General features: G+C 48.4%; 4 protein-coding genes across 5 annotated transcripts in view; 2 read left to right on the top strand and 2 right to left on the bottom strand.

The window, feature by feature from the left end:
* Nucleotides 1-1,005: 1,005 nt before the first annotated feature.
* Nucleotides 1,006-4,081, bottom strand: ND-B14 (NADH dehydrogenase (ubiquinone) B14 subunit). Its single transcript, XM_075701528.1, has 3 exons — nt 3,923-4,081; nt 3,267-3,382; nt 1,006-1,275 (listed from the first exon to the last, which is right to left on the bottom strand). The coding sequence occupies exons 1-3, from the start codon at nt 4,047-4,049 to the stop codon at nt 1,150-1,152; spliced, it is 369 nt and encodes a 122-aa protein (XP_075557643.1). The 5' UTR covers nt 4,050-4,081; the 3' UTR covers nt 1,006-1,149.
* Nucleotides 4,082-4,212: 131 nt separating this feature from the next.
* On the top strand, nt 4,213-8,721 carry LOC142589877 (uncharacterized). The gene has a single exon (XM_075701527.1). The coding sequence runs from the start codon at nt 4,589-4,591 to the stop codon at nt 8,486-8,488; it is 3,900 nt and encodes a 1,299-aa protein (XP_075557642.1). The 5' UTR covers nt 4,213-4,588; the 3' UTR covers nt 8,489-8,721.
* An 818-nt stretch (nt 8,722-9,539) lies between these two features.
* Nucleotides 9,540-10,209, bottom strand: Dad1 (dolichyl-diphosphooligosaccharide--protein glycosyltransferase subunit). Its single transcript, XM_075701529.1, has one exon. The coding sequence runs from the start codon at nt 10,045-10,047 to the stop codon at nt 9,703-9,705; it is 345 nt and encodes a 114-aa protein (XP_075557644.1). The 5' UTR covers nt 10,048-10,209; the 3' UTR covers nt 9,540-9,702.
* Nucleotides 10,210-10,454: 245 nt separating this feature from the next.
* fliI (FLII actin remodeling protein) overlaps nt 10,455-12,743 on the top strand; it is a 56,242-nt gene continuing 53,953 nt past the window's right edge. The window contains exons 1-2 of one of the 2 annotated variants that reach the window (XM_075701530.1): nt 10,456-10,524; nt 11,471-11,497. In XM_075701530.1, the coding sequence (XP_075557645.1) occupies nt 10,462-10,524; nt 11,471-11,497 (90 nt within the window). In that variant the 5' untranslated portion in view covers nt 10,456-10,461. Of the gene's footprint in view, nt 10,525-11,470; nt 11,498-12,743 lie in introns of both variants that reach the window. The other variant, XM_075701531.1, reaches the window with a different exon arrangement.

Genomic DNA, 12,743 nt, shown 5'->3' on the forward strand with positions numbered 1-12,743 from the left:
TCATTACTTTTTTCGCCGATAGTGTGTAGTTTATGTAACGACTATCGAATACAACAAAGGTATTCTCGTGGTAGACTTGACTTCGTTAAAGGGACACTAAAGGCTAATACTATGTCGACGCTGAATGTTTAAATACCATTCCAGAAACCTTTCAACGCTTGTTTCGTGCCAAGAAAAGACTAACTTTACGAGAAAATTGCACCTGAAGGGTCCGAATACCTTTTTTTTTAAAATTCAAATCTCCTGCAACCCAACCAGAGGAGTGGTGACGTTGCAAACGACATCGCCACCCTTTGCTGCCGTCGGTGAGTAAAACGGCTACCGACAGACGGCGGTACCAAGCCAAGACAGAACGGCAGATCCACCGCTGCAGCTGCTTTTTAGCCAAGTGATGTAGCCCATTCGGGCATCCCGTGACATCACATGGAAGTTGAATTCTCTGCTACTTGCAGTTTTTGCGAGTCAGCAAAACCAACACAGTACTACGCGATAATTACTGAAATGCGAAAGCGTAGGTGACGTTGAGTCGAGAAAAAAACAAAACCGTTCGACCGCCTGCGTCGTTGTCAAAGGTAATTTCACTGAGTTTGTTTGTCTAAACATGAAACAAAACTGGACAAGTAGCATTTTATTTCACCTTATAATACAATGCAAGGACGTTCTCTGCAACGAGTAGTAGTTGAAGTACTAGTGACAGAATTTAACTGAGGAGTGCTTTTGTCATCGGGCAAGCACTTGAATTTCCCGGGGGAGTCTCTAATCATTTCCTGCATTTACCTCAATTTCTCGGTTATAAAGGCTCTGTTCGCGATAACATTGACACCTTAGAGATTCTCGAGCACTAATCTATCACTTTAGCTTGACTTAATATTTGCCTTTAGTGTCCCTTTAGAAGGAGGTTCAACTATACTCCAATCCTGCCCTTGGTTCGAGAGTTGATGCCTATCTTAATTCTTACAAGATTACTAGCACAGCTCCGAGTGACTGAACAATGAAGCATACAGCTTCGTTTTCAAACATTGTTTATTGACTGCTAAGGTGCTTTATGTACAGTTCAACAGCTAGTTTTTGCTTGCAACAAGTGGCAGTTTCAAGCTCAAGAGGCCTGCCAAGGTGGTCAAGGTAGCAGCCTCTGGCAACCGCAGGCTCCTAGTAACCAGCAAGAAACTTTGACATAAAGTCTGCAGGCTTCGGGTTGACTGTTTGCTTGAAGTAGTTCATAACATGGGACTTCTGCTTGAAGATGCTGAGTGTTTCCACAAGCTCCATTTGACCCTGCGGTTGAATAACACAGAGTAAAAGGCATAACACAACTTCTTGAGCACAATTACTACAAGGTTTGTATTATGCCAAAGTATCATGATTACACAAAATTGTGACTTCTGCATAATGTACAGGCACCATCAGACAACCAACAGAATGCAGACACATCTAAAGCACCATAATTTTAAGAGGTTGTAAGGTGAACGGATTGGAAGGAATGCGCATTAAGCTGGCACCACTCCCTACCAGAAAGCTCTGGCATCATCCACAGAAGCAACAAAAAGGTGTTTAAAGTGTGTTCGGCTCAAGTTTGATGGTGGCCGTACGCAACTGAAAAAATCCTTGTGGTGCTGAAACTATACTTTCAGCTAATTAGCTCCTACATTCAAACTGAAAATGAGCCACAAGGTTCGAAACATACAGTCAGAACCTTAGAATGATTTTGCAAATGAATGTCTCAAAAGAGAATATGTATGCATATGCCAGATAATGACAGTGACTAATTTATCATACACTAAAAAAACTGTGTGCACATCCACGTTCATTCACCACTTTGTGTATCAGTTGCCAACCCCTCCCAGACTGCCAGCATGTGCTCATGTTCATGAAGCACATTACCCAGTGAGAACACACTTTGCCCTTGTGACTCAAAACCCTGTGTATGTGCATGTGTGTGTGTGCATGTGTGTGTGTGCCACACACTCAATGATGAGCACCTATTGGCAGCGAGGAGTTACGGAGTCGCCATCTATCGGAAGTAACGGATCGCATCTAACGGAAGCGCCGAGTAACTTCGTAGATGACGTAGGCCCTCGTTGGGGCGCACAAGCGCCCAACTGCAGGCATGAATAAAGTTCACTCCAATCCAATCCAATCTGGCTTGCTTCGATATTTTATGGCACAACAGGCTGGTATTTCACAGGAACGAAATAAAAAGAAATGATGCCAAGCTCTCGTGTAGGTGAAGTGTCGCTGCAGAGTAGCGAAATGCCAACTTCCGTCACAAGGCAGCTCACTTGTGGTGGCTTCAGCTGAGGGCATTCAATGCACTAGCCAGCCCCCTAAAGAAGAGCGGTGCGTTTCATGTGGCCCACTGTGGCTGCGTTCCTGATAGAGCCTACCTGATATTTTTTTCTATAGCTGGCAATGGATTACACAGCACTACTACCACTAATAACAAATAACTTGCACTATCACACCACTAGTGCCCGGCGTGAGCTTGTGTTTACATAACAGACTGCCAGGTAAGAATCCATGTCATTCTCGCGACACAAAGACTGCTGCTGCTGCCAAATGCATGTGCGATGGATTCTGCTACCAAGGTAAAGACTGTCTGCTACTGAGCAGCGCCCGCGCTGCTTTTCATCCTGTCTGCTCTATCGCCAAGATGTTTATCAGATGCGTGCATCTGTTTGTTGGCTCCAATACACCCGCCACTCAATGAAGACACCACAATGTCTTTTTAAACTCTCTGTAGCGATCCCCAAGCTTCATGTGTATGGTCGTGCAGCAAGATGACAAAAGCTTGCTAGGCATTTCAAAGTACACATGCAAGACAAAGAGGAACCTCTACACACATTCGTCTTTTATAGAAGAAATTGTGCAATGGCAAACGCATCGCTGATTGCACGTTACCTATTTATGGGGGCATTGGTAAATCTTGTAAAACTAAAGCCCAGCTGAAGCAAGACACCACTACAATTTGAACTGCTGGCAGCGGATCTGCGAATTTAGCGAGCACCAGACGCTCTCGATGGCCAGGAGCTAACGCTTTTGTTTCGTTCCTTACAACACTTTCTCAATAGTAAGCACAAAGCCGGCTGGCTGCTGGGCCGCGCAACTGTCACACGGTACGCCATAAAAATTTATGAAACTGCGCGACTTACTTTAAGCGACAGGGTTTACCGAAGACAACAGCATTACCTGCTGCTGGCGACAGTGATGCAAGGAGCCACGATAACATACTATTTTCAGAGCGGCAGCAGTATTGTCGAGGTCGTTACCTTGATAACTAGAAGATCGATGGCCCGAATATCACGAACATGCTTGTTTTTGAGGTACTCTTCCCGCAGCTTGGCCCTTGCCTGCTCCGCTGACACCGGTATGTCGTAGAGTTTCACTGCAAAGCGACAACAGAGCCAACCGAAATCGTCACACGCGCCAGCAAAAGCGTGATCTAAAAGAGGGGCTAGTTGCAAGAACGTCGCTTCGAAAGTTGTGTGCATGCAAACTCCTCAAGCAATCGGCGCCGCAGAATCCTCGCCTCATACGGGTGTCACAAGGCGCACCTTTGAGCGTGATCAAGCCAATCGCGGTCGAGAATTTCGGCCCCTACCGGGCTCGATGGCGATCGAAAGTGGCCGTGTGACGCCGGTATCACGTCTGTTGAGCAGGAAATGTGCGGCACGAACAAAGTGTCTAGCTGCATAAACTTCGCCGGAGACATGACATCGATCGTGAGAGGACGGCGTGGTCAGTCACGAGCATGTGCAAAGCAAGTCGGCCGGTTTGGATTTCCGACAACAGCAGCTTCTTATGCAGCCGGTGACACCGAAGCGCAGCAGAGGTCACGCACAGCTGAGATGACCAGTGGGTTGGACTGTTCCCTTCGGTACACATGCCAAGCGGCTCGCCAAGAACGAATGTCTTCGCTGCTTACCAATTTGAGGCATCTGGCGATACCACGCCTTGTACAGGTTCAGTGCCCTTCGCCTTGCTTCACTCTGATCGAGGGAAAGCAAAGGTTTTACAGTTCGAGCCGTCGATTTCACCAAGTTGGACGCCATTTTGCGAGAACGGTGGCGTCCTCGTGTGTTACTTACTAGAGCAACGACTAGAGCACGACTTGCACGGCAGAACGTGCTAATCAATGGGCGGATGCTACAAGTCGACAATTGCAGCTAACGATTTTGATGAAATCAAGCACTGTTGTGGTACCGTTAAAAAATTTTTTCAAATTGCTTGGGTACGATTTGCTCAAAAAGCAAGCCGTGATTCTGCTTCCGCAGCTTCCTCTTCCTCCACTACTTCCGTTGACAGTGCGCTTGTTTTGATTGTGCGCCAACTTCGGACCGTGATTGGCGTGCAGATAGAACAGTCTGGTGTGGCTTTATGTCGGCGGCCCGCAGTTGTAAGGAAATGTCCCTGTGACAGTCGCGCAAAGCGTTCTCCCGATTATGTTCGTCGCTCGCTTATTCCTTCCGTGTGCGAACGACGCTGAAGAAACAAAAGAAAAGGCACGCTGCGGCCTTTAGCCTCCAACGCTAAGATGGCGCTCAGTAGATCCTTCGGAAAGTTTGGATCATGTCTTGTATGAGGTGTCACGATGTCTCGGCTCGCCAAACAATCGCCAAATCAACAGTACATGTGGGGCTTCAATGCTCCTCACCGCTGTGCTCACTGCAAACTGCGCTTCGTCGACGAGGACGAATTGGGGCACCACCACCGGCGCCAGCATGGACTCAAGCTCATGGCCGTGGAGAACTGGAACTCCGCCGAGCGATGCTACGGACCGGCGTCGTCGACTCCCTCCCGGGCGCCGCAGACGACCGACTTCAACTGTCTTCTGTGCGATCAGAGAGCGACCTCCTGGGTCGAGGTTTCGGCACACATCACTCACGCTCATTCTCGGCGCGTCTGCCCCTCCTGCGGTCGCCTGTTCGCCAACGAGGCTGCGCTGAAGTCTCACTGCAGGAACATGCACGACGCCGCGCGAGCGAGAAATGCGCTGTCCTGCGGCACGGACGCGTCGTCTTTGTCGTCCCCCTCCTCGTCTCTCGAAGCGTGCTGCGCAAGCGAGCCGGCGAGCGTGGCGGAGAGCGCCAATGTCGACGACTTGCCGACCGCATCGCCCGCCCAAGTGGACTGCAGCATATGCCAGCTGTCCCAGAACCACCCGCAGGATTCGAACGGCGCGTTCGGCTGCGCCCACTGTACGTGGTCGTCGCTGAGCGTGTCGCGACTGAAGCAGCACCACCTCGAGATGCACGACAAGGGCGAGTACGCGAAACTCTTGCTCCCGGAAACACCTGCTGCCGAAGTTGAGCCGGCGGCGCATGGCATCGAGAGCTGCTCTCGGGACAGTTTCGCGGATCGGGACACCGAAAGTGTCAGCGGACCCTCCTCCCGGGCCGAGAGCCCCGATCTCGCTACGGGATCGCATGGCGACAATATTAGCGAGGCGGTCGTTCCCTCTGTAGCGGGCGGTGCTCACTCGCGCGGCAAGAAAGGAAACGATGGGACGTTAGGGCGAGGAAAGCTCGAGATCGCGTGCCCGAGTTGCAACTTCACCTGCGCCACGCTTCTGGAGCTTCGCCTGCACCACGTGTCCGAGCACGACGGGAAACCGTTTCACGAACCGCGCAGCGAAGGTACGAAACAGAAGTCGTCAGCCGCCAAGGCGAGACAAGTGTCGCACAGCAAGACGACAGCTAGATCCGAGTCGAGGCAGTCGTCGAACGGTAGTCGTGCCAATCGTGCCAACAGGAGCTTCACGGCGCACGGCTACCAGCACGACGGCTTCGTTTGCAGCGACAAGAGTAGCCTGGAATCCGACGACGAAGATAGCTCCAGCACTGCCGCGAAGAGCGCGCCGTCGGAAGCCGATGTCAGCTGGCATCCGAGTGAGCTATCGGGTGAGGAGACACTTCAAGAGGAGGAGGAGGAGGAGTCGTCTTCCAGTGGCAGTGTAGATAATGAAATGTTTCGCGTGTCTTGCGAGAAGTGCCGGGAGAGGTTCGTCTCCAAGTTGAGTCTTGCAGTTCACATGAGCAAATTGCACAGGATGTCATTTTTCTGCACCTACTGCTTCCGCGGTGCGAAGCGATGTGACCTTTTGCAGCTCCATCACCAACGAGAGCATCGCCGGCTCCCGTTCAGTTATCACACACTCGACGGGCTCAGGTTGGTGACGGTTAACAGTGTTGACTCGGATGAGAGTGAAGAGAATGATGTCACTGAAAATGCAAGTTTTGCTCGCAAGCCCGTCCGACATCCTGCAAGGCACCGTCAACGAGCCGTTCAGAAAAGGCCCCTGAGAAACTCCTCGCAACAATCTTCTGCACACAATTCCTCAAGTGAGCAGTTTGATTCCATGCAGTGGCGGCGGAAAAGGCAGAGACTTCTGTCCTCAACCAGTGAGGAGACGACAGATTGCTACGAGCCAGAGATTATGGACACCATTTCACGCTGTGTCTACTATGGTTACCGTTGCCCCAAGTCTGTTCGTGCTTTCCACCAATTGGTGGCCAACATAAGCCACGAGTTCAAGTGTAGTGCTTTTACTTGTGGCTTCAGCACGGACAGCGCTTCGGATTTTGAAAATCACCTGAAGAATCACGATCTCACTGATGTCTTCTGCCTGTATTGTGGTGCTAGTGTTGCCAGTCCAGGAGCCCTGCTGACTCATCTCGAAGAAGACCACAGTGATCTGCGGTTCCAGTGCTGCAAGTGCTTGTACCGAACTGCCCGCAATATGCATTTCAGTGTTCATTTTCCTCAAGCTCACCCACAGGATTCGGTTACATCCATTTCCCTGTCCAGCCGTGGGGACCCTGCTGCGTCCACTTCCTCTGTACAGATCAAAGAGTTCGATCCATATGTGTGCGGGTTTCCAGGATGTATGTTTAGAAACAGGAAACGATGTGAGTTTGAAAAGCACTTTGAAGAGTGTCATGTCGATGCAGACTCATTTCCCTGCGGAAGGTGCAGTAAGAGTTGCCAATCTGTAACGGCACTCGTTGAACACTTTCAAGACCATGGTTTTGCCGACATTGAGTGTGGCTACTGCAGCTTCGGAACGGCAAGCACCGGCGCCATGATGCTCCATGCCTGCTACTGCCACTCGAGCCAGATGACCATGTTTCGGGTCAGAAGCGACAACCTCGGCAAGGAGCTTATCACTTCTTCTGACAGGGGCATCAAGTACGAGACCTCTTATGACCTAAGCCACTTGACTTTTCAGCAGCGCTGCTGCTTCTGCCCGGCATTGGTCTCTGGCTTTGAAGACTTTCAAAGGCATACGTCGAGTAAGCATAGTCTCTCCCTCTCCGTACAAGAGCTCGCCGACAAGCTCTTCATGTCGTACGACTACATAGAGGCAGTGAAACACGGCCACTGCCCATTCTGCTCCTTTTCCATCGATGACGTTGGCCGTCTGCAGCAGCATGTGTTGAAGCAAGAGCTTCGCGCCACGGCCTACGTCTGCTCGTCCTGCCTTGGCGGCTTCGATGACCAGTTGTCCTGGCAAAAGCACATTGACAATGAGCGCTGCTCTGCGACCGCAACACTGCTTGTATGCGACACCAGGCCGCTACTCTCATGGGTGCTGCAGAACCTGCCATTCAAGTTTCAGCGCTTCACCTGCCGCCACTGTGCGCAGGTTTTCCGGGTGGTGTCGACCTTCCGGAGCCACTTCCTGCGTCACTACACATACTACCCGACAATATGCAAGATGTGCGGCCAGTCATTTCGTGGGATCCGGGCCAAGGAGTGCCACATGAAAGCTGTCCACGGCGGGTCGGGCCCTGCTGAAGGCATGGATGCAAACATCGAAGCAGAGATTGCGCGCCAGGCCATTGTGTGCGCTCTCCACACCTGCCAGCGATGCGGCTTTCAAACGTTCAGCCAGTCATACATCGTAGCGCACAGGGAAAAATGCTCCCTAACAGAAAGTTCAGTGCCTGCACTTCAAGCCAGCAGTGACAGGTCCGAAAAGGGCAGCTTGACTACCGAGGAAGATGAAGATGTCCCAGCATATTACTGCATGCACTGTAGTGTGAGCTTTATGTACTTGGAGCGACTGCTAAGCCATGGCTTCACTCAGCATGGCTGTGCTTACTTCTGTTCCCGCTGCTACCGAGGTTTCGACACAAAGGAACACTTTGTGCGGCACTGCCGGAGCCGCGCATGCAGGCGGCCGTCATCCGTCTTTCACGTAGATGTGGTTAAGAGGTCCTCAAAGAGGAAGTTTTTCTTCAGGGAGATCACCATCGACTATGACATCGGTAATGGGTCATACAGTTCATCGGGAGAGGAGCTGGATGACGAGATGGACGAATGCTACTACTCTTTCTACAACCAGGATTATGAGCCAGTGCAGGGAATTGACCGCACGTATGTCACGGACGAGACGACGGGCATGAGACTTCCGGTGTCGGACCTTGCACAAGTTGTGAATATCGAAGCCTATGTTTGCATTCGTGATTGGAAGAAGACAATCTTTTGAGCTTGCTGCTTTGAACAACGACTTGTTTGCAGTTTTTTTCTCCCCCTATTTCAACTGTCCTTAATTTCAATCCTTTCATTTTATACCCATGCGGTGCATTCCATAACTTTGTGCAACATGCCCTGAAGTGTTGTGCATGTCGTGCTTTTGATAAACTGCTAACAAAAGCCATTGCTGGCATTGTTGAAAGAATCTTTGCGCTGCAGCATTACACCATGGTGTTATTTCTGTGATCTGTGTGTGATTTTGTGGTCAAAAAGAAAAGTGCTGAAAGAGGTCTGCTGGGCCGTGTTTTAAAATGACCTACTTCTTGTTCCATTCTTTATGATCTTAATCGGCTTAGATTCCACCATGCAGCCGTTACCGGCAGAATCTGCCAATAGCAACCTAAGATTGTTGCGAAACACAAACCCAAGTGCTGTTTGTTTCTAGCTTCACCTTCGTTACCTACACTGTGCAATGTATGAGCATTTTTACGTGCTCTGAATGTCCCACTTAAAGGTTAAATCGGATTGAAACAGTAATTACAACCATTGCCTATTTCTGTAGCAGGTCATCTTAATCACTTTCAGCTTATGTACATAACCTCCATATTCATAATGTGCATCAACATAAAGCCCATGCTTTACTTAGATTAGACGACGCCTAGCGTGGCTGTAGTCAAGACATTGCTTTTCCTTCTATGTGTTTACATCAAGCATTGCTTTGACCAAGTCAAGCATGGGCTTCCAGTTAAGGCACATTTATGAAACACAGGAGCAAATGGCTGGAGTAATGCACTCCATATTTGTTTTTTCAAGCTAATTTAAAGTGTCATCTGTGCTTCCAGTGCTTGTTTGGAATGTTTGGGTTGAATAAACACATTGTTTCTATAAACGTAATTTTTTTCTCTCTCCCCCCTCTGTACTTCGGCCATTAACGAACTTGAACTAGTTTAACATGCGTTGGAGCTTAAATTGTTTTATGTGTTTCATACAATAGTTAAGAACCCTGCTCTAACAGACAAATGCCACATTGCCGGCAAATGGTCTGCGCAAATAAAAGACGGGCACTTGCTCACACCAGTAGTTTATTAGAAAAGGGGGCGATAAAGGCAGCTGAGGAAAAAAAAAAAAATCCCGTGAGACCCAGTGAACGCAATAACAGAACTTCGTTCCAAAACAGTTCTTCCCCCACGAACGTCCGCTCTTCCTCGAGACGGAGCGAGAATTTCGTCAACCGATGAAGTTGATGACGACCAGATGCAGGATGATGTGCGCGAACACGAAGTCGGCGTACGCTCTTTCGGGGCTGATGCCGAAGAACTGCGACTTGTTCTGTGGGTTCGCCTGAAGCCGTAGGCAGACACCCAGCACGAACGACGCCACGCAGGTGATGAAACCGGACAGGAACGAGTTGAACGGGAACGTGCCCACGATGCAGCAGTACACGAACTGCACTATCCCCGTGAGCATGACGTAGACCAGATACGAGTCGATGATCTTCAGCTTCTTGGGCGTCGTGGCCGAATACTCGTCCAGGAACCGCTTCACCACGTCCCAGATTGTCGCGGAGGCCATGGCTTCTTGTTTTCACCGGCGCTTACGATGAGTAAACAATCAAACGCTGGCTCTGCTATGCCACGAGACAGTTCTCTTTTTTTCGTTCGACGTGTTCACACACCGGCAGATAGCAAAGCGCGTCGGCGTTGGTGGCTGGCTATCCGCCTGGCTTGCGATTTGAGCCGATGATGATGTGGACACTGGTGATGATGATGATGACTTAGTCCGAGCGCAGTTAATTTCTAAAATTTCAGCTTAGCCGACAACAACAACATAAGCTCAGACTTGCATAACTAAGAACTAATTGACCCGTTTTTTTTTACGGTACCGCACGTTGACTAAGGTTGACCTTGTGTTGAGGCTGTATTTGCCGTTATTTTCAATTTCGTTCGCGCCCGCCTAGGTAGCGCTACGAGTATCGTAAAGTTCAAGATGGCGGCTACTGGTGTGCTGCCCTTCGTCCGGGGCATCGATTTTACTCGAAATGACTTCCAAGTACGGAACATTTCGCTTGTATGAATGCAGCAGACTAGCGCAGCAGTCACTAATCTACTGATCGGTTGCGCTGTCCTGTCGCGTAGCCTTTCTTGCTCACATTGATAACTCGCCTCCTTTCGGGAGGTGTAACCCAAGATGATCCCCAGAGACCCATTGCACGTTGGTCTCTCTTGCGGCTTTTATTTTGACCTTTTTGTAGTGCTTGCATTTTCGCGCGTCTCGTGACGGAAGCCGGAACAATTGATGGGCGCAAAACAAACGCCTTTTAAAACTAAAGAGGCCTTGACAAGTTGTGTGCAGTGGAACTATTGTTAGTATTCTCTTGCTGGGATCTCGCAAGAGCGTTGCGGCAACGGCTTGGCTTGTCGAATGGTTACTAATACTTATGAACAGTAAAAAAAAAAATAATTGTGGCCAATAAATGACGAGCTCAACGCAGCGCACTGTCTTGTTGGTTTAAGTAAAGTGTAATAGTCTAGCGATCGCGCTAATATTGGTTTCCATCGACTGCTTTCGAATGTCTTCGTAAACTTTGTACCCATGAAACGTTTCCGAAGCAGTAGTTATTGCAAAATTTTTTTTAAGGAAACGCTGCAATGTTTACGGGCGCAGAAAACTAGTAATCTGTTTGGTATCCTAACTTACTTTTTTTTTTTCAAATACAAAGTTCCTTTTGGTGTATGCAAGCTTTCTGTAGTGGTTTATTGAATGGGTGCCCTGCTTGTTCCTTAAGCGAAATATGCGTCACCGGCACCCTTCTGTTGCGTGTCAGTTTTGTGTGCTAATTCATCTCTGCCAAATTGGTTATGACTAGAAGCGTAAGTCCACAAAAGTACAGCGGGACTTTCCTTTTCCATTTTTATTCTTTTCTGCCAGAAATGCGAAACCGTATTCTAAATCTGTTCCGCACTTTTGTGTTTTTCCATTTTGTATTTTGTTTCAGTGGCGAGCTTGGAGCTATGATAAATACGTAAGCACGCCTCATCCCAACACGTGTATATTATCTCCTGCAAAAAAAAAAAAAAAAACTATTCTATGTATGCATACTCTGGTGGAGGTGCTGGTTCTCTTGATTTTGAATGCCTCAAGACGACTAAATTGATTATCCTTCGGTGCAAGTGTATTGCATAGCCCATTAACTCTAACTTATCCACCTTCAATACTTCAAAGAAAGGAAACAAAACATATCTGTTTGATACTCCATTTCATACTTAACAGGCAACACTGTGCAGTCTCCTCACGTTAGTACGGTCTTAGAAGTAATTACCCTGCGCATTTCGCATCGCAGTTCTTTTTTGACCAGCAGCACTTTGTAGGGAGTAACCGCTCCACATATTACCGCTACAGCTTGTGGGCGAAAGGTTAACGCTGACTCGCTTATCATTCATGCGCCTCTCTGCTTGCAGTGTGCATCGTACAGTCGAACCTTGTTATAACGAAACTCGATATAGCGAAATAATGGATATAATGAAGTAAGTGAAATTCCCCCTGAAACCTCCACTGAGGTTCATATTCCAGTGCATGCACTGATGTATGTAACGAGGTAATGGACACAACAATGTAACTTTGGTTCCCGCTTCAAGTTTGTTATGACAAGGTTTTTACTGTGCTGTGTTATGGTCACTGGGGCAAGCAGAGTGCTGTGGCTGATGGTTGTGGAATATCTTGCCCCGCCCGTTCAGTGGTGAACGAGTTAAGATCTGTGATGCTCTCCATGTAGTAGTAACGTCATATTTTAAGACAAGCCAGTTAGGGACTAAATGTTACATCAGTTCGCGAGATGCATACCTGTATCTTTCTTTCAAATGAGATGCACTACTTTATTTGTTCATAAGTACAAGCAGTGAGGTAACTCTCTCCAGCCATCGTAGTGTTGCCTGCTATGTATGAAACGAAGTACATTCCTCAAATGTGTTATTGAAAATTATCAAAACATCTTAAATGCGCACATGAATAATTTGAGCAAACAGCAATATGAGGCCCACTTTGATGGTCCATGTTAACCAGCATTTCTGAAATGATTTCTGATTCTAATTGCAATTGTAATTCTTTCAGCTTGCTGATTCGCTCTCCTTTGTAACGTTAAGTTGTAAAGCCTCTTGTAGTGAATAAATAAAAATACATTTTTGTTACATAGGCTTACAAGTGACAATCGGTTCTTGTGGACTAATGCACAAATTGCTCTCTTCCATATCAGACAGGAAAACGAAGAAGGA

Source organism: Dermacentor variabilis, chromosome 8, assembly GCF_050947875.1.
Source record: "Dermacentor variabilis isolate Ectoservices chromosome 8, ASM5094787v1, whole genome shotgun sequence".
Lineage (NCBI taxonomy): Eukaryota > Metazoa > Arthropoda > Arachnida > Ixodida > Ixodidae > Dermacentor > Dermacentor variabilis.

Excerpts from the sequence above, each read along its gene's own strand:
- ND-B14 (XM_075701528.1), bottom strand. The coding sequence starts at position 4,049 with ATGGCGTCCAACTTGGTGAAATCGACGGCTCGAACTGTAAAACCTTTG. Across the intron at positions 3,383-3,922 it reads TCGCCAGATGCCTCAAATTG|TGAAACTCTACGACATACCG; the intron begins GTAAGCAGCGAA and ends GTCGCTTTGCAG. Across the intron at positions 1,276-3,266 it reads TCGATCTTCTAGTTATCAAG|GGTCAAATGGAGCTTGTGGA; the intron begins GTAACGACCTCG and ends ATTCAACCGCAG.
- LOC142589877 (XM_075701527.1), top strand. The coding sequence starts at position 4,589 with ATGTCTCGGCTCGCCAAACAATCGCCAAATCAACAGTACATGTGGGGC.
- Dad1 (XM_075701529.1), bottom strand. The coding sequence starts at position 10,047 with ATGGCCTCCGCGACAATCTGGGACGTGGTGAAGCGGTTCCTGGACGAG.